This window comes from Suricata suricatta, chromosome 14, assembly GCF_006229205.1.
Source record: "Suricata suricatta isolate VVHF042 chromosome 14, meerkat_22Aug2017_6uvM2_HiC, whole genome shotgun sequence".
NCBI classification, from domain to species: Eukaryota; Metazoa; Chordata; class Mammalia; order Carnivora; family Herpestidae; genus Suricata; species Suricata suricatta.
Window position 1 is genome coordinate 35,020,793 of NC_043713.1, and position 21,452 is coordinate 35,042,244.

Sequence of the window (21,452 nt, forward strand, 5' to 3'; positions counted from 1 at the left end):
ACTCTTTGAAAGATAGTGATGTTTAGTAGACTAGACAAAGGTGGGCAAAATAGCCTTGTCAATATTGAACATATCCAAAGGGCAAACTCCCAGGAACAGCAAAAGTTGAACCCAACAAGCCGATCCTTCTAAAGATATTTACCTCACGTCAGCTGTTAATTTTTTTCTGTGTGGTTCACACCACCCCATTTCCCATCCCTCCACACACCCTGCCTTCAAGCTGTGGTTTCAAGTATGTCCTTACCTTATTCTTTGATTAGCATAATAGATTAACATTCTTCAATTATTCTCTTTGAATATTCCTATCTAGTCACAGAGATTTCTTCATTATTTTTTCTCCTCTGGCTTTAAAGACCTTTAATGTCAAAAAAATAAAAGACCTTTATCGTCACATCTTAGATTCCAGAATCTCTCCTATTTCAGCTCTGTGGCCACTGTTTTCAAGTCATGTAAAAGACCACTTTCTCTGACCTGTATACCTTTGCCTCTCCTGAGAAGTCACCTTTGAACCCACAAATGCACAGTGTGTGTGTCAGAGTTCTTGGTCACAGACCATGGAATACACTCTAGCTAGTTTAAGGCTAGAAAAACCCTGTGGGTAGTAAGGCAGCAATGGATTGAGGAAGGCACATTAGCCCTCAGAGTCCCTGGGAGAACTAAAAGGAGCAGACTCCAGGTGAGAACCATCCTGCAGCAAGTGGATGCTAACAGGGCAGTACCGAACGCTAGTGTGCTAAGGAAGCCGCACGCTTGCCAGGTGCCCTTGCCGTCCTGTTGCTCCTCCAGCCCCCAAGCCATGCTACCCGAACACCTTTGCAGCTCTGCTTGTGAGAAAATCCAGCCTCCCATTTGCCTTCTGCTTCTCCTTCCAAGCTGTAGGAGAGAGTTTCTCATATCTCAGGTCCTCATTAAATACATTAGGGATTTTTGGCTCAGAGGTTTGTTTTCTGTTAGGGTATATGTCCCAGTTATCTCTTTCTGGGTGGCAAACCACCCCCAAAACATGGTGGCTTGGAGTAGCAATTTACTGTTTCTCCCAGTTGACTGGGCTCAGCTGAGATGGTTCTCATTTGGGGGTTCGCAAGAGGTTGCAATTAGACGGCAGCTGGGACTGGAATTATTTGAAAGCTCAGCCAGGCTGGAAGTTCAGGATGGCTTTTGCACTCATTTCTGGCTTCTCAGTGCCTCTCAGCATTCTCGCTTCAGAAGAGTAGCTTGGACTCAGTGTGTGATCACTCACATAGAGAGGAAGAGGAAAACTGCCAGTCCTATCCAACTCCAAACTGGCACAGCATCTCTTTGCTGCATTTGATTGCTCAAAGCCACCACAGGCCAACCCCAAATTCAAGAAGGTGAAGAAATAGACTTCACCTGGTATGGGCGGGCAGGGAAGGAAGGAATTGATAACACCTGGCTTGCGACTAAGCTACCACAGAGAGTTTTCATCTGTGGCATATCGCACAGTTACCTGGAGTGGACTGCTGGGTCTGAGGACCTGGGTTTCGTATGTATGCTGTTTATTTAATATTTCCGACTCTGCCATACCAGCTATTGTAGCCAGGCTGCTCACAAATGTTTGCCACTGATCACAAAGGCCAGAGAGTGGGGATGGCTATGCCTAGTCAGATAGTACGTAATCCCTGTGACATCTTAATAGACCAATGACAGCTTGTTATTGCTATTGCTTTGTAAACATCCTCATAATGCTTTCAATTATCTGTGATATTGTGATTTGTAATAAATACATTTTTGGCCTACCTGGTTCTGGCAGACTTTCTAAGACCTTTGGAATTTCCCAAGTGAGGAGAAAATTTATGTTAATGTACCTTCTGGAAAGGCCCTGGGTAACCTAAGGACGGGAGCTGGTGGCCTGGGCAATCAACTATGATTAGAGGGTTGGAACTTTTGGTTCTAGTCCCTGATTTCCAGGGAAGGGTGAGGGGCTAGGGATTGAATGAACTGCTAGCGGTCAGTGACCGGCTCAGTCATGCCTATGTAATGAAGCCTCCATAAAAATCCGAAAGGAGCAGGCTCGCGGAGCTTCCAGCCTCATGAACCAGAAGGCTCCCACCTGCCACTGTGCTGGGCCCCAGATGCATGAGGACAGATGCTTCTTTGTGTGGGACCTTGCCTTATGCATTTCTTCATCTGACTATTGGTTTCTAACATCCTTTGTAATCTGTTAAGAAAGTAGGTTTAAGTTCTGTGAGTCAGTCTAGCAAACTAATTGAACCAAAGAAGAGGTTCAGTAAGGGGGAACCTCTTATAGTCAGTCAGAAGCACACTTAACAACTTGGCTTTGGAATTGGCATCTGAAACGGACGACAGTTTAGTGGGACTGAGCCCTTAGCTGGTGGATCCTGTCTCTGGGTAGATGATGTCAGAGTTGAGTTGAATTGTAGAAAACCCAACTGATGTCTGAGAATTGTGTAGTGGTTTGGGGAAAATTCCCTCCCATCCCGTGTCAGAATTAGTTACTAAGACAATGTGGTAGAAAAATCATGGTGCTGGGTGGCGCAGTCGGTTAAGCCTCCGACTTTGGCCCAGGTCATGATCTCACGTTCGTGGGTTCAAGCCCCATGTCCGGCTCTGTGCTGACAGCTAGCTCAGAGCCCGAAGTCTGATTCCGATTCTGTGTCTCCCTCTCTCTCTGCCCCTCCCCACTCATGCTCTGTCTCTGTCTCAAAAATAAATTAAAAAACATTAAAAAATTAAAAAAAAAAGAAAAAGCAGTAGGTTTCATGTTGCAGTTGTGGTTAGAGATTTAATTTTATGAAATTATTTAATGTCTCATCCTGTTACCTTATCTAAAAAAAAAAAAAAGTAGGGTCACCTGGGTGGCTCAAGTCAGTTAAACGTCCAACTCTTGGTTTTGGCTCAGGTCATGATCTCATGGTTTGTGGGCTCAAGACCCACATCGGGCTCTGCGCTGTCTACTTGGGATCTCTCCTCCTCTCTGCACCTCCCTTGCTCGCTCGCTCACTCTTTCAAAAAAAAAAAAATAGCCATTTAAATAAAACGAGAGTAATAATACCTGCTTTACAAGATCGTTGAAAGGTTAAAAGATAATGTCTACTAGCACCCTGAAAATAGACCATTATACAAATAAAATTTATTTTGTATCCCTCTCTCCTTCCATCCTCAGCACCTCCTCCCTGCCAGTGCTGTTTGTATTGAATAATGAAGTCCCTACATTGGGTGCATCTTAAACAATTTATTATAGGCTGGTTTCTAATGTCAGCATGTTGACCAATTGGCCTATCCTGGAGGTGCTTAAAGTATCACATGTCCTCGTTGGCCCTAACAGTAGAACAGCCAGTTATTTTACCAGCAAAATGATTTTTTTCGGGAATAGCAGAGAACTGCACTTCTAGACGTGCAAGCTCTGGCAAACAATAGGCAAGTGTAGAAGTCAAAGACGAGAAGCATTATAGAGAAAAAGGAGGGAGTCGGAGGGCTGCTTTGAAGATAGTTCATTGAAGGAACGTGGGAGTTCAGGGTAGTGATGGATTCTCATTGGCTGAGTTGTTGCTGGGCAAGGAGAAATGCTTCCTTCCTCTGACTCGAGAAGTAAAGCAGGATTCTTGTGAATGCAGTGTACTGCTCTTGCTGTTGAAGTGTGCACTTGACAGAGTGGTAGACCTTGCAGGCTCCCCTTCTGGCCTCCTGGCTCCATTTTAAATGAAGTTTCTTTTATTCAGTTTCAGACCTTCATCTGCAGTAGCATCACAGAAATTCTGTTTGAGCCTTGTAGCCCCTGCATATCAGCCTGTTACCCTGTGAATCACTGGGTGCTTCTTGTCTCTCAGCCTAGTCATGGTGATGCTCTTAGCTAGGAATGCCTAAGGCACTCACCTGGGCAGGTAGGATCGGTGACGAGCCCCCACATTTTCCTGACTGGAGCTATTGTTAATGTTGTGGCGGGACTGTCACCTGTGGCTCTTACTATGCTTGCAAGCTGCACCTCAGCAACAACCATTCGGGAACTTTGAAGAAAGGATTTATTATGCACAAGTCCTAGAGGGCACATGCCTGGCCTGAGGGCCACACAGCCCTGTTTTATTAGGGTCCAAGGGTGGGGAGGCTAGGGTTTCATAGAATCACTCCTCATTGGTGAATTTAAAACCTAAGTTTGGGAATTTGGGCATGGGAGGGGAAAGGCAAGGTCAGTCAAAGCCATCAGTTACCCTGATTACTCGGAGCTTTCTAAAAGGGGAACTTAATGAGTGGGGGTACCCTGGTTCCTAGTTGTTTAGCTAGTAGCTGTGTCATATAGCTGGCAATTTGTTTAAGATGGTTGTATTTGAAATGGATGGGTTGGCAATCAAAAGCTCAATGTCAGACACTTATAATGACTTATATTAAGTATGTGTCCTCCAGCAACCCTACACACTAGACTGCCTCGTGGGTGTAGTTAGATGACATCATTAGCAACCAGTTGGATTGTTGACAAGAATTCTGTATTGTGCTATTTTACTACTGATGCAGTAATAGGCTGCTAAGACTGATTAAAAAGCTAGAATCTGCATTTGCATAGGTTAATTGCTAAAGGGCTTTGCCAAGGGGCACACAATGAGGTTTGTACTAAACTCTTAACCAGACCCATACTTGTAGTCATTCTAGCAACTTAGAGTGGCTTAGCCTCTCACCCTCAGCGTCCTTGCTCTAAAATGTCAATAATAACATTTATTATTCACTGTCTTATCTTTGGTGGAACATTACCAAATGGGCCATCCCTGGAGGGACACACAGCATCTTCCCTCCTAACCAGTCAAAGTCATAGCAAGGACTTAGCTCAGGTGTAACAGCATAAAGCTCACAGTGTTTTTCCACCTTAGTACCATGCTTCCCAGTATCTTCGAAAGGACATTGAATAGAAGGCAGGAAAAAAATTGTGTATGTGATATTTTTTAGTTTTCCAAAGCACCATTATTTCTGCTTCTTCTGCTTCCATTATCAAGGGAATTATTATAATCCTTGTCTTTCTGAATAGTAAGAAAAGTGGAGACTCATCTAAGGTCACACAGCTGGTGAATGTATAAAGCAAGACTAGAATATGCAGAGTCCAGAATTCTTAGCCTCCTTTATTGGGCTGTTGCTGTATCCTAAGATGTGACCTTTGTGACAGCTTGGAGGAAACTATTATGCATAGAAAGGGCACTTGCATAATTATAGAATCAGTAAACTGCATTGTGATATTCTGATGTGTAAGAAATATATATTTGCTCTCTCAGATGACAGCTTGAACAAAGCAGGATTAGGGCTGCTCACAGCCCCCTCCCAACAGTGCAGTAGAACATCCGCACATAACTAACTCCCCTCAAAATTTAATATCCTGCAGTTGACCAGAAATCTTACCGATAACATAAACAGCCAGTTAACACATATTTTGTATGTTGTATGTATTGTATTCTGTATTCTTAAAGTAAGCTATAAAAAATGTTAAAATCATAAGGAAAAGAAAATATATTTACAGTGCTGTATTTATTTATTGAAAAATGTAAGTGTTCAGGTGGAGCAATGTAGTTGAAATCCATGTTGTTCAAGGGTCTCCTGTATATTTTGTCCTGGTCCGGTGCCTGAGTTCCTGACTTGCAGCTCCCAAAACCCCTGGAATTTCCTAAGTGTTAAAAGTGGTAAAGAGGTTATGTTAATGAGGTGATTTTTGGAAAGTACTTAAGGATGAGGGCTAGTTACCAGTGGATCCTCAGAGCCTTGATATTTTCAGTCCCATCTCATGACCTTTAGGCAGTGAGCAGCCCTAATCCTGCTTTGTTCAAGGGTCAGCTGTCATTTGAGTGAGCAAATAATATTTCTTATAAGTCAGAATATCACAGTGTGTTTCACTGATTCTGTAATTACACTAGTGCCCTTTCTATGCATCATGGTTTTTTCCAAGTTGTCAAGAAGTTCAAATCTTGGGATGCAGCAACAGCCAGTGATTTAATCATGCCTTGAAGCCTCCGTAAAAACCCGAAAGCTTTAGGCTAGTGAACACCCGGGGATGTGGGGAGAGTGGTGTCCCTGGAGAAGGCATGGAAACTCCATGACCCCTCCCGTATACCTTGTCCCAACCATCTCTTCCATATGGCTGTTCCTGGGTTATATCTTTTTATAATAAACCAATAATCTAGTAAAGAAAATGTTTCTCTGAGTTCTGTGAACCACTCTAGCAAATCCAGGAGGTTCTTAAGATGCCCTCCTCAAGTTGCGTTAATTTGCTAGAGTGGTTCACATATGTTAAACTGGCTTAGAAGTCTGCCTTATTCTTAAGAGATTTTAAAAATTAATTTAATATACTCTGTTTACAGTATTTACACCTAGTAAATAACAAAGATATGGTTCAAAATAGAACATATTTAAGTTTAAACAAACATGGCCCCAATCCTGCATGTGATGGATGGGTTAGGATACTGGGGGAAAACATCCGAAATGGTTTCGTGGAGAAGGTGGAACTTCAGCGTGGCCTTGGAATGTGAGTAGGACTTGTGTGTATGGAGAGACACATGGACACATGGGTGTGTATAACAGGAAAGGGATACAGCATAGTCAAAGATGAATACAGACTTAGTTTGGAGGGTTGGGGGACAGCGGGATGGAGGCAGTGAGGGAACTGAAACAGAGGGTTTAGACTAGAGGGTGGAAGGAGATAAGACCAGACCAGTAGAGTAAGGGCCTTTTCCTATAGATCACAGGGAGAACTGAATAGATCAGATAAGAAACAAGCCTAGGTGTGGAGAAGATCCTTTGGTGGTATGCTGAGGACGGATCAGAACACAGAGAGTTTGTGGCTTTGATTGCATCTACACTTGCGGCGACCATGGCCTAAAACAGTGGTGGCATTGGGGATAATCTATGTAGTATGGCAAAGAGAAAAGAGTATAGCTTTGTTCGCTAGGGCTGTCATAGGAAGTACTACAAATCAGGTTGCTTAGAACAACAAATTCGCACAGTTCTGGAGGCCAAAAGCTTGAAACCAAAGAGTTGGCAATGTCATGCTCATTCTAAACCTGGAGGGAAAGAACTTGTTTTGCCTCTTTCTCTCTTCTGATGGTTTGCCAGCAGTCTTCAGTGTTCTTGTATTAGAGATGTGTCACTCTGGCTCTCCATCTTCATGTGGCCTCTTCCCTCTGTGTGTGTCTCTCCACAAAGCATTCTTTTTATAAGGCCATCAGTCATATTGGATTTGGGATCCACTCTACTCCAGTGGGACCTCATCTTAACTGATCACATAGTCAATGACCTTATTTCCAAATAAAGTCAAAATCTGAGGTACTGGTGGTTAGGACTTCAAAATTAATTTTTCTGAGGGACACAATTTAACCGATAAAAGATTTTGTGTCTTAGATTAAGGACTTAAAGATCCTGAGTATGGGTAAATACAGACAAATGGAGAATGTAGGAGGAAGTATTAAAATCTGCTCTATTCCAGCTCGGGGGGCTTCTTTGACCTTGGAATGAATGCTGGAATATAACCTCCACAAAGAGATTTGGAGACCTTTTCCTACTTTAAAGATTTAGAAACATGATTTATTTGGTTTTCAATGTATTTCTGGATAGAATTCATTTTCCTTAATGTTAGCTTAAACTTCTAAATCCTGAATTTCACAGAGAAGATGAGTTTTATTTGGAAGAAAAATTAATTAGCAAACAAGTTTTATATCTTATAAAAGTTTATTGGGGTGCTTTTCCTTATTCCTTTTGACCATGTCATAAATGCATAAATTTAGCTCACTGAGAAGTTCAGTATGAAATCACGAGGAGTGTAGAATCTCTCATTTTTGCTTAACAGCTGAAGTACTGAGCTGCGACTGAGTGTGGGGGGGTTTTGATGATGTCCTTTCTGCCAGGTTGACTCCATCGTCCTAGGTTGTGGGGCAGAGTGCCTTTGAAAGACTGAGCAGTTCTTCCTGTTTGGTTTTTTGTGTTTTTAAGTTTGTTAATTTATTTTTAGAGAGAGAGAAAAGAGAGAGCCCAGGAGAAGCAGAGAGAGAGAGAGAGAGAATCCCATGCCGACAGCCCAGAGCCCAATGCAGGGCTCAAACCCATAAACTGTGAGATCATGACCTGAGCTGAAACCACGTCAGATGCTTAACCCACTGAGCCACACAGGCACCCCTCTTCCTGTTTTTAACTCATGGATAATAAATGCTGCTCGGGGGAATCTGATATTCCTAGAGTACTCATCAACAGTTAGTCAGCCTCTAGTATTGAAATATGTAAGAGCGGACCCATTGCAGCTCTACAGACTCTCTTTTTCCCTTCCAGAGTCTTCCCCAGGTGTGACAGAGGTGACTATCATAGAAAAGCCTCCTGCTGAACGTCATATGATTTCCTCATGGGAACAAGTAAGTGTTGCTCTTTTGAATCCTTACATCCCCACAAAGAGAGGTCAACTCCAATGACCCTAAAGAAAGAAAAATTAGGGCAGGAAACCTGTTCTTCTCTCAGGCCACAGCTGCCGTCCAGGTAGAGTTTACCTTTCTCTCTTTTCGGTTCAAGCCTTTTTACATCCCTTTCAGTTCCATACCATTTCCTCAGCCTGGAGCATCTCCTGTGAGCCCCACTGTCATTTGGAGACAGTGGAACAGTGCTCTCTTCGGCAGCACATATACTGGAGACAGTGGAACATTCATAGTTGTATACAAGGAAAGGAAAATTTAAATATTAATAAGTATGCTGAGCAGAATGTGGATAAGTGTTCCAGGAAAGTACTAACCAGATTAATAGCTACTGCTTCCCCAACCCTCCTCTGAACTTGTATTCATTTGTTCAGTGGAAGTTTTAAGCTCCTAAACTGGGCCAGGCATTGTGCTTGGTGTTGATTCCTGGGGATTCACTGGTAATCAAAAAACAGTTCCTTCCCTCTTAATGTTACCGTGTAAGACATAGTGTAGGTCATTATGAGTGTAATTACCGAGCAGACTGAGCACAGTGAGAGAGAGGTAAAGGGAGCATTGTCAGGAGGCCTGACCTAGTTTGAGGTTAAGAAAGGTTTTTCCCAAAGAAGTTATGTGGAGTTGTTAACCAGACAGATGGGATCTGAGAAGGGGCTTTCAACCTGGGGGAAGGCCTTGAAATGGGAAGGATTAAATTTTCCAAGAGCATAAAGAGGATTCCTGTGGCTCGTGCACAAGAAAGCCAGGAGAGAGGTTGGCAGGGACCAGGACATGCAGGCTTCTTAAATCATCATGTGTTTGTGCTTTCTTTTTTTTTAAGTTTTTATTTTAATTCCAATTAGTTAACATATAGTGTTCTATTAATTGCAGGTGTACAATGTAGTAATTTAACAGTTCCACACTCCACCCTGTGCTCATCGTGACAAGTGCACTTCTAATCCTCATCACCTATTTAACCCATTCTCCTGCCTCCCTCCCCTCTGGTAGCAATCAGTTTGTTCTCTATAATTAAGACTCTTTCTCTTGCTTTTCCCTTTGCTTCTTTGTTTTGTTTCTTGAATTCCATATACGAGTGAAATCATACAGTATTTGTTTTTCTCTGACTCACTTATTTCACGCAGCATGATACTCTGGCTCCATCCATGTCCTTCCATATGATGAGATGTCATTCTTTTATAATGGCTGAACAATGTTTCATTGTATTTATATGCTGCATCTTCTTTATCCATTCATCAGTCCTAGGAGACTTGGACTGCTTCCATATATTGCTACTGTAAATAATGCTGCTATATAATGTAGTGCTGCAAGTATCTCTTTCAATTAGCCTGTTTGTATTTTTTGGGTAGATACCTGGTGGTACAATTGCTGGGTCATAGGCTAGCTCTCTTTTTCACTTTTCGAGGAACCTCCATGCTGTTTTCCACCATGGCTGCACCGCTGTAGATTCCCACCAGCAGTACCTGAGTGTTCCTTTTCCTCCACATCCTCCTCCACACCTCCTTGTTTCTTGTGTTTTGATTGTAGCGAGGAGTGAGACTGTTGTTACAGTGATTTGCTCTTTCATGATGATAAGTGATGATCTGAGTATCTTTTCATGTGTTTGTTGACCATGTCTGTTCATGTCTTCTATCCATTTTTTAAATTGGATTATTGGTTTTTTGGGTGTTGAATTTTTTTAAGTTCTCTATATATTTGGGATATTAACCCTTTATTAGATATGTCATTTGCAAATATTTTCTCCCATTCTGTTGATTGTTTCCTTTGCTGTGCGAGAAGCCTTTTATTTTGATGTAGTTCCAGTGGATTATTTTTGCTTTTATTTCCCTTGCTTCAAGAGACGGATCTAGAAAAAAGTTGCTGTAACTGATGTCAAAGAAATTACTTTCTGTGTTCTTTTCTGGGAATTTTATGGTTTCACATCTCACACTTAGGTTTTTAATCCATTTTGAATTTATTTTTACGTATAGTATAAGCAAGTGGTCCAGCTTTTTTCTTTCACACATTACCAACCAGTTTTTCCAGAACCGTTTGTTGAAAAGACTGTCTTTTTTGCATTGGATATTCTTTCCTGCTTTGTTGAAGATTTATTGACCATATAGTTACGAGTTTATTTCTGGGTTTTCTGTTCTGTTGATATATGTGCCTATTTTTGTGCTCATATCATACTGTTTTTATTATTACAGCTTTGTAATAATTTGAAGACCAGAATTTTGATGCCTCCACCTTCACTCTATTTTAAGACTGCTTTAACTATTCAGGGTCTTTTGTAGTTCTCTACAAATTTTAGATTTGTTCTAGTTTGTTTGTTCTAGTTCTATGTAAAATGCTCTTGGTATTTTGATGATTGCATTAACTCTGTAGATTACTTCAAGTAGTATAGACATTTTAACAATATTTGTTCTTCCTATTCACGAGCATGGACTGTCTTTCTGTTTCTTTGTGTTATCTTCAATTTCTTTTATTAGTGTTTTTTAGTTTTCAGACTATAGATACTTCACCTCTAGTTAGGTTTGTCCTTAGGTATCTAATTATTTTGAATGCAGCTGGAAGTGGGATTTTTCTTTTTAATTTCTCTTTCTGCTGCTTCATTATTAGTGTATAGAAATGCAAGAGAATTCTATGCATTGGTTTTGTATCCTGTGACTTTACTGAATTATCAGTTCTGTAAGTTTTTTTGCTGTAGTCTTGGCTTCTCTGTATGGAATATCAGGCTATCAGCAAATAGTGAAAGTTTTACTTCTTCTTTACCAATTTGGGTCCCTTATATTTCTTTTTGTTGTCAGATTACTGTGGCTAGGACTTCAGTACTATGTAGAATAAAAGTGGTGAGAGCAGACATCCTTGTCTTGTTCCTGACTTTAGAGGAAAACTCCTTTTCCCCATTAAGGATGATGTTAGCTATGGAGTTTTCAATTATGGCCCTTATTATGTTGAGGTATATTCCCTCTAAACCTACTTTGTTGAGGGTTTTTATCGTAAATGGATGTTTGACTTTGTTAAATACTTCTTCTATGTCTTTCAAAATGATCGTTTGGTTCTTATCTTTTCTCTTAATGATATAATGTATCAGCTTGATTGATTTGCAAATATTGAACTACCCTTGCAATCCAGGAATAAATCCCAGTTGATCATGGTGAATGCTTTTTTTTTTTTAATGTATTGCTGGATTGCTTTGTTACTACCTTATTGAGGATTTTTGTATCTATGTTAATCACGGTTATTGGCCTGTAGTTCTCTTTTTCAGTGGTGTCTTTGTCTGTGTTGATGTCACAGTAATGCTGGCCTCATGGAATGAATTTGGAAGTTTTCCTTTCTTTTCTGTTTTTTTGGAATAGGTATTAACTCTTTAAAAAATCTTTTGTAGAATTCACTTGTGAAGCCCTCGGGTCCTGGACTTTTGATTATTGGAAAGTTTTGTGATTACTGATTCAATTTTTTTGTTATTCTGTTTAAATTTTCTATTCCTGTTTCAGTGTTGGTAGTTTATATGCTTCTAGAAATTTATCCATTTCTTTTAGGTCATCCAATTTGTCAGTTCATGGTTTTTTATTATATTCTCTTATGATTGTATTTCTGTGGGATTGGTTGTTATTTCTCCTCTCTCATTTGTGATTTGAGTCCTTTCTCTTTTTATTTTTTCCCTGATGTGCCTGAGTAGAGGTTTTGTAAATTTTGTTGATTTTTCTCCAAAGAAATAGCTCCTGGTTTCTTTGGTCTGTTTTATTGTTTTTTTTTTTTGTTTGTTTACCTTCTATTCATTTATTTCTGCACTAGTTTTATTATTTCCTTCCATTTTTCTTTTTCTAGCCTCTTTAAATATAAGGTTAGAGTGTTTATTTGGGCGTTTTCTTGCTTCTTGAGGTAGGTCTGTATTGCTATGAATTTCCCTCATAGAACCATGTTTGCTGCATCCAGAGGTTTTGGATCATTGTGTTTTCATTTTCATTTGTTTCTATGTACTTTTATTTCTTCTTTCATTTCCTGGCTGACCAATTTATTGTTCAGTAGCATGTCTTTTATACTTTATGTATTTGTGGTCTCTCCAGATTTTTTTCTTGTGGTCAACTTCTAGTTTCATAGCATTGTGGTCAGAAAATATGCATGGTATGATTTCCATCTTCTTCAATTGGTTGAGGTTTGTTTTCTGGATTATTGTGATCTATTCTGGAGAATGATCCATGTGCTCTTGAAAAGAATGAGTATTCTGTTGTCTTAGGACAGATTGTTCTGACTGTATCTGTTAAGTCCATCTATTCTAGTGTGTCATTCAAAGTCATTGTTTCCTTGTTGATTTTATGTTTAGATGATCTGCATTGAGGTAAGTGGGATGTTAAAGTCTGCTACTACTATTATATTATTATTGATTAGTTCATTTATGTTTGTAATTAGCTGTTTTATATATTTGGTTGTTCCCGTGTTGGGTGCATAAATATTTACAGCTGTTATATCTTCTTGTTGGATTGTCTTCTTTATTATTATATAGTGTCCTTCTTTGTCTCTTGTTACAGTCTTTGTTTTAAAGTGTATTTTGTCTGATGTAAGTATTGCTACTCTGCCTACCTTCTGACATCCACTGCATGATAGCTATTTCTTCATCTCCTCACTTTCAATCTGCAAGTGTCTTTAGGTCTAAAATGAGTCTCTTGTAGACAGCATATAGAAGGATCTTCATTTTTTATCCATTCTACCACCCTGTGTCTTTTTGATTGGAGTGTTTAGTCCATTTACATTTCAAAGTAATTGATAAGTATTTATTGTCATTTTCTTACTTGTGTGTTTGTTTCTGAAGATTTTCTCTTATCCTTTCTTGTCTTTCTTTCATGGTTTGCTGATTTTCTTTAATGATTTTCTTTATATTTGGATTTCTTTGTCTTTATTCTTAGCAGATTTATCAGTGGCTTTTTTTTTTTTTTAATCGGTGATTACCATTGGGTTGGTATATAACCTCTTCAGCCTATAGCAATCTGTTTTAGGTTGATGATCGTTCAAGTTTGAACCCATTCTTTTCTCCTCTCTACATTTCCAATATAGGTTATTATATTTTATATCCTTTTTTGTGAGTTTCTTGACCGATTTTTTTATAGCAATATCCATTTTTACTGCTTTCTTTTTTTCCTACCTCTATACTAACACTTTGGTCTTTCCATTCAAAGGAGTTTGCTCTTTATTAAGAGAGCAAAGGAGAGCCATTGGAATGTTTTAAGTAGGGAACTGGTAAGTTCAGATTTCTGCTTTGGAAAAGTCACAGTGTCTGAGAAATAGCAAATGGATTTGACTGGGGGGGGCAATTAACCTACCATTTAATAAGTGCCACTTATTGTATAATATATTTTAGTTAATCCTCATAATAACCCTGCAAGGTAGATACTGATATTTTCATGATGTTATAGATGAAGAAAGTGAGATCTGCGGAGGTTAAAGAGTTTGTCCTGGCTCACAGAGCTACCAAGGGGCAGAGCCTGAATTTGAATTTAGTTACCTGCCTTATCTAAGCATGACCCTGTCTTCTCTGGGAGACTGCCCTCGTAATGGGGAGCAGCACTGTGGCAGCTTTCCCCTGGGCAGCAAAGCATCCCACGTGTGTGCGTGTTCAGTCCCTTCCCGTAGGGCTCACCCCCTGTGGATTGAGTCGGCAGCACCTTCTTTAGCAGCTCAGTAACTGATAGTTAAAGTCTCTCTCCAGGACCTCTACTCAGCCAGCACTCCCAGCTTCTAATGGGCTCACTTAGCCCCCATTTCTCATGGGCTCACTCACCCCCATTTCCACTCACAGTTGACAATAGAAAAAGAAATTTAGAACAGTGTATGTCTGCTGAACTCTTGCTGGCTGATCGGGCAGAGCCTGCTTCTGGTGCACCTGGCCAGCCTGGCCTTGTTGACATTGTTACAGCCCTCTCATCCTTTATAGGCCTAAGTCAGTCCTTTAGGGAGTGCTTCAGAGTGCTTTTTTGTGGGTGAAATCCTGGTGTTTTTCTCTCTGCCAAAGAGAAGGAGATCCCTTGCTTAGAAGCTTGAGTTCATTGACCTGCATGGAAGGAAGAGAAGGCAGGAATGCCTTGTCCTGGGTAGAACACCATTAAGGTTGTGTCATATTATGTCACTTATTTAATGAAGTAATTTCTTCCTTGTGTCTTATACCAGATATTCTTCAGAACTGTCTAAAATGACTTTATTCATTTGTCCTAGTATAACTTATGCTGTACTTTGTTCATTGGGAGGATGCCTTCCACAGCTGCTTTTTTAGGGCTGGAGTCTACATCTATCTAATCTCATTTAGATTTAGTCTGCCCCCCTGGACAATGCATCTTTATTGGGTTCCCTTCAGCTTAGACCGACATTAAGGAGAATGCAGTTATAGAGCTGCACAAATCGCCATCAGATATCTGAAAGACATAAAGGGTAAGCATGAGAGAAAGAGATTTTTAGCTGACAGAGACAGTCACTGGAACATTTTTTCAGACATATTCAGTTGGGGCAATTTCTGCGAAAGGACCTGGAATAATAAGATACAATGATTTGGAATTCTCCATTGAGTGCTTTACTTGAAATACCCTAGACTTATTTTCAGTAAAATATGCCATATTTAAAGTACAAACAGTATTAGGATCAGTAACATAGAAATTCACCTGTGCAGTTCCATGGCTGAGCTTTCTGGAGTCTGTTGGATGCTTAAAAGCTAATGTATGGACACAGACAGTGGAAGAGTTTTGAGTTTGTGCTTTTGTTTTTAAAACTCAGGTTTTACCTAACACTTTTTTTTCTGGCTGTGCTGGACAAAATATGATCACTCTAGAAAATCTGGAAAATACAAAAAAGGATAAAAAGATGAAAAGTCCTTTAGGACTTCACCACCTAGAAATAATCACTTTACTATACTTCTGGTTGTGTGGGTGGGTAGAGGGTGAATAATGAGTAGTATGGTCTAGGGACGCCCCCTAAGAGTCCATAAATGGGAGGTGGGACTTCTTGAAATGTATGTCAAATTTACTAATGTGTACCTTTTCTGCAGAGCTATTTCTTCCCATTCTGAAAGGGATTCATAACCCTAAAAAGCATAAGAACAGGTTTTTATAATAAGTTTTCTTTTTTTTATTGAAGCATAGTTGACATACAATGTACATCAGTTTCAGGTGTACAACGCGGTGATTTGACAAGTTGGTACATTATGCCTTGCTCACCACACATGTAACTATGTGTAGCTGCCATCTGTCACCATACCGTACCTTTCCTTCCCAGGACTTATTCTTTCCGTAACCGGAAGTCTGTACATCCCTCTCCCCTTAGCCACTTTTACCCACCCACTACCCATCCCCAGCAACCATCAGTTTGTTCTTTGCATTTATGGGTCTGTTTTTACTTCTTCTTTGCCTATTTGTTTTATCTTTTAGATTCCCCATATAAGTGAAATGATATGGTAGTTCTCTTTCTCTGACTTATTTCACCTAATATAATAACCTTCCAGGTCAATGTGTATTGTGTATTGTCAGAAATGGCAAGATCTCATTCTTTTTTTCATTCTTTTTATGTGGCTGAGTAATATTCCATTGTGTATATGTACTACATCTTCTTTATTCATTCATCTTTTTTTTAATGTTTATTTATTTTGAGAGACAGTGCACATGTGCAAGTAGGGGAGGGACAGGGAGAGAGGGGAGAGAGAGACTCCCAAGCAGGCTCTGCACCATCAGCACAGAACCTAAAAGGGGGCTCAGTCTCATAAACTATGAGATCATGACCTGAACCAAAATCAAGAATTGGACACTTAACCAACTGAGCCACCCAGGTACCCCTTCATCCATATCTTGGCTTCCATATCTTGGCTATTGTAAATAATGCTGCAGCAAACATGGATGCCCGTATCTTTTTGAATTAGTATTTTCATTTTCTTTGGGTAAATACCCAGTTGTGGATTTACTGGATTGTTGGGTTGTTCTATTTTTAATTTTGTGAGGGCTGTCCATACTGTTCCACAGTGGCCGCACCAATTTACCTTCCTACCAACTGTGCACCAAGGGAGGGTTCCTTTTTCTCCACATCCTCACCAACCCTTGTTGTTTCTTGTGTTTTTGACCTATTAGCCATTTTGACAGGTGTGAGGTGATTATCTGTGGTTTTGATTCGCATTTCTCTGATGATTAGTAATGTTGGGCATCTTTTCATGTGTCTGTTGGCTAACTATACATCTTTGGGAAAATGTCTTTTCATGTTCTTTGCCCATTTTGTAATTGGATTGTTTGTGCTTTTGCTGTTGCGTTGTGTAAGTGCTTTATATATTTTGGATATTAACCTCTTATTTGATATACCATTTGTGAATAAGCTTTCCCATTCAGTAGGTTGCCTTTTCAATTTGTTGATGGGTTTTTTTGCTGTGCAAAACCTTTTTATGATAGTGTACCCAATAGTTTATTTTTGCTCTTGTTTCCCTTGTCTGAGGAGACATATCTAGAAATGTCGTAAGTTTTTCATTCAAAATAGAGATAGCGCCTTATGTGTTATTTGTTGATACCTACTTTGGTCATTTAAGCAGTGGAGAGCAGAAGTCGAGCAAATCTGAAACTCCCTGACCCCACTAATTTGTCCAGTGGTTAACTAAAGAGCATTTTTCCATGGAAGCAGGTGTGGCAGGGCCCCCTGACTTGTGCCTGCTCCAGAAAGTGCCTGTACCAGAGGAGTGGGAGGGTCCTCAGGGGTGGTAATCCCTGGTGCTTGGGGGACTGACTCTAGACACTTACCTCCTTAGAGATACCCGGCCATGGCCACGCAGTGCACCTGCTATGCACTGCTGCATAGATATACAAGGTGGGGGGCATCAAGGAGCCATTGAGGACCTCCAAGAAGAGGCTCTCAGCTGCCGCCCTGCCTCTCTGGGCAAATGCAGCCCTGGGGGAAGCCCATAGAGATAAGATACAGAGGTAAGGCTGTGGAGGCACCACTAGACGAAAACAGCCGGGGTAGGAAGGAGCCTTTTGGCAGCTCTAGGCCCTGGGCTAGATAATACACCTTCTCTGGGTCTCATGTTCATCATGGATAAGTGGTTTGAAATCAGCGTTATTGAAGGACTCATCCAGTTCTCATATTTTGTGATCCTTTGGTGAAAACGCAGGAGGAAAAGGCTGAAAACTAAAACTTAAATGACCACATACCTGCGCAGTCTTCTCAGGTTAGAGGAATAGGAAAACCACCTCTTTCTGTTTTAATGTATTGCACCCATTTTTGTTCCTTAAAAAGCAGTTTCAATCTGCCTGGTTTGTGTAGTTGTATGATGCATGTTCACCGTGTCTGCTGCCTGCCTTCCGTAATGATGGTAGTTAGTATGACCTAATGTCTGTACTGAGCTTTTCATCCCTCAGGCCCCATGAAAGCACCTGCTTCCTAATACTCCCAGCATCCCGATGTCAGGAGACTTCTATTATTAAGTATTTCAGTGACATTTCATAGTTGCAGAGTGCTTTACAATTCTTGATTGGTTAGACTTTCCAATCCCCAGATAAAAATTCAATTTACTGGTGGTGAAACTATGGCCCACAGAGACCAAATGATTTGGCAGCACATCTCCTCTCCTTTTAGGCTCGCTTTTTCTACAGTCTACAGAGAGTGGGTTCTGAACCTTCTTGCGCATCTGTCCCTCACATGCCCTGCTATGAATCTATTGTAAGCATCCCTAGTGGGAGGGAGCAGGCTGCAACACCTTGTCACTGGGGAGCCCCTCACCTCCTGCTCCCGCTCCGCTCCAGGAGCTCTTCTGCATTCTCCGTGGGTTAGTCCGCCCCCTCCCATGCTTCGCTTCTGCCTGCTGCGCCAGCACCTCTCCTAGAGGACCTTCCATTTCTTTAAAATTAAAAAAAAACCTGTAACCTTGTGTCTCCCTCTAGCTGCTTGGCCATTTGTTCCTTTGTTTGCACAGCCAAGCATGTAGAAAAATTGTCTAAAACAGGGGTCAGCATATTGCTTTTTTTTTTTAAGGATCACAGAGTAACTATTTTAGATTTTGGGGTTGTATTCTGCCTCAACTATTCATCTCTGCCATGGTAGCACTTAAAAACAGCCATGGGCAGTGCTGAAATGCACAGCTGTGACTGGGTCCCAGTAAAACATTTATAAAAACAGTGGCAGAGGGAAGATATTCGGGGGGCCACAATTCGCTAACCCCTGGTCTAAATTACTATCCCCGTCCTTCACTTCCCAGTCGGTCTCCACACTTCCACCGCCAGTCTTTGTCTGCCGCCATTCCATGGACACCACCGTCACAAGTCACTAGGGACCCCCGCGCTGCTAAACTCGTCTTCCTCTCATGTGACATCTCCTGCATTTCTGTCTGTCCACTACATTCTCTACCCGGCTGTCTCTGTAGTGTCTGTGGCACCACCCTCCACCCCTCTATCTCCACACGGGTACCTGTTACATATTTGTCTCTGTAGAAATTAGAAATATGTTTGGCTCACAGAAATATAATACTAAACTAAAAACAGCTTAAACACGCAGGAATTAATATTTCTTGCGCGTAACAAGACCCGAGATGGACAGTTGCAGTAGGTTCATAAGCCCTAACATGTTAAAGCTTTATCACTAATTCTTTTAGCCTGTTCCTTTATGTGGCCAAATGACTGCTGCAGCCACACCTGTCACCTGCAGCTCTGGGCAGGAAGAGAGGTAAGGGAGGTTCCAAGCCACCTCTGTCGCCTTTTAACAGAGGAGTGAACGTTTTCCTAGAACCTCCCTCACTGGACTCGGGCTTACAGTCCAGTGTCCCGCACTCATCGCGCAGGAGGACCTTAAGACCAGTACAGAACCCAGCACTTCGCCATCTGAGACAGAGTTAGGGTTCTGTCAGGGAGGAAGCTGGATTTGAATAAGCAACCTGTGTATCTGCCACTGCTTTCTCTGTGCCTTGTCTCATTCCTTTCTGGTTTTAGGGCCCAGCACAGTATTTATTCCATAACACTTAATGAAAGTGCGGAATGAGTGAATTAGATTTAAAAAAAAAAAAGTTGCAAAGAGTACAGAGCCTTCCCAAGGTGACCTGCCATCCTAATGCTTGCATAAGAAGTCTTTTTATTTTTATGTTTATTTATTATTGAGACAGAAACAGAGCACGAGTGGGGAGGGACAGAGAGAAGGACACACAGAATCCGAAGCAGGCTCCAGGCTCTGAACGGTCAGCACAGAGCCCGACACAGGGCTCGAGCCCACAAACCGTGAGATCATGACCTGAGCCGAAGTCAGAAGCTTAACCAACTGAGCCATCCAGGCACCCTGCAAAAGCAGTCTTTTTTTTTTTTTTTTAAGAGTTCAGCCTTTTATTGAACAGATTACAGAAGAGATTTAGTCAAAAAGACCAAAGCCATGTCATTATCAGACTCCTCAGATTCTTTTCTTTGTCTCCTCTTCCCCTCAGCTGGGGCAGCAGTGGTGGAAGGAGCAGGGCCTCCTGCGGGTGCAGCACCGCTGCTGGGTTGGGGCTGCTGGGGCGGATCCCCCGGCTCCTACACTTAACACGAGGCTCCCGATGTTGATGTTATTCAGGGCCTTTGCAAACAAGCCCAGCCAGAAAGGTTCAACATTTACACCTGTTGCTTTAATGAAGGCTTTGATTTTGTCCTCCGTGACCGTCACCTCGTTGTCATGCAGGGTGAGGGCTGAGTAGATACAGGCAAGAGAGCCCGGCTGCTGCAGCCAACATCTCAGAAGCAAGGAGGTCTCAGGTGCAAGTGCTTCGCCCTAAAGTTCCCGCATTTGTAGAAACCTGCTGACTTGTAGAGCTGGGGGCCTTGCCTTTCGAAGGTTGTCTTGGCTGATGTCTACCACATACAGAGCTTCACCAAGACGTGGTGCCCCAGACAGGCCGGTGTTTATATATCTTCTTCATCACACACCTTTAGAGGAACACTTGATGGTTGTGTGCAGAAAGGATTTGGGGAGGAATATGTTGCCTCTCCTCCGAGTTTTAAGCAACTCAGACCCAACCTTTCATAGGCCACCCACCAGAGCAGAGGATTCCAGTTCACTAGGCCTTCCCCCTCTCTTTAGGCAGGATGTTGAGAATGTATTTGAGAATTCTCCTGAAGGCCTCCCCCTATCCCTCCACAACCCCAACAGGTTTTCCTTTCACCACATGGGACATCCTCCCTGAGAATTTCTGTTGGATGCAGCTGTCCTTATCGCCTCAGTTTCCAGTTCAATTTTAGCACCATGGACCTCCTGGGCAGTTCTTGCTCTGCTGTGTTTGCAAACAGGCACGTGGAGAGCCTGCCCAGCAGGGACAGGCACCTGCAGAAACAGTCATTTCTGGCCCTCGCCCCTTTGCTTGCCTCATCCTACATCTGCTGCCCAGCCCGCTTCCCGGGTGAAGTGGCCTCTGAAAGGGAGGGAGCAGAGGGATCCAGGAGTCCCACAGTAGAGAAAGTGAACGGGAGAGAGTGTTCAGCTCTTTTTTTTTTAAAATAGTTTATTGTCAAATTGGTTTCCATACAACACCCAGTGCTCTTCCCCACAAGTGCCCTCCTCCATCATCACCACCTCTTTTCCCCACTCCCCCTCCCCCTTCAACCCTCAGTTCGTTTTCAGTATTCAATAGTCTCTCAGGTTTTGCGTCCCTCTCTCTCCCCAACACTCTTTCCCTCTTTCCCTCCCCCTGGTCCTCCATTAGGTTTCTCCTGTTCTCCTGTTAGACCTATGAGTGCAAACCTATGGTATCTGTCCTTCTCTGCCTGACTTATTTCGCTTAGCATGGCACCCTTAAGGTCTATCCACTTTGCTACAAATGGCCAGATTTCATTCTTTCTCATTGCCATGTAGTACTCCATTGTGTATATATACTACATCTTCTTGATCCATTCATCAGGTGATGGACATTTAGGCTCTTTCCATGATTTGGCTATTGTTGAAAGTGCTGCTGTGAACATTGGGGTACATGTGCTCCTATGCATCAGCACTTCTGTATCCCTTGGGTAAATCCCTAGCAGTGCTATTGCTGGGTCATAAGGGAGTTCTATGGATAGTTTTTTGAGGAACCTCCACACTGTTTTCCAGAGTGGCTGCACCAGTTTACCTTCC

General features: G+C 41.7%; 1 protein-coding gene and 1 pseudogene across 3 annotated transcripts in view; one reads left to right on the forward strand and one right to left on the reverse strand.

Moving 5' to 3' along the window:
• The window catches only part of TPGS2 (tubulin polyglutamylase complex subunit 2), a 68,926-nt gene that overhangs the window by 9,692 nt on the left and 37,782 nt on the right, over window positions 1–21,452 (forward strand). For all 3 annotated transcript variants that reach the window (XR_003902379.1, XM_029921485.1, XM_029921486.1), the window contains exon 2: window positions 8,269–8,348. Coding sequence is in view for 2 of the 3 variants with exons in the window: in XM_029921485.1 (XP_029777345.1) it covers window positions 8,269–8,348 (80 nt within the window). In the remaining variant the exon portion in view is untranslated. The remainder of the gene's footprint in view (window positions 1–8,268; window positions 8,349–21,452) is intronic.
• Window positions 19,722–21,452, reverse strand: part of LOC115278290 — a 2,445-nt pseudogene continuing 714 nt past the window's right edge.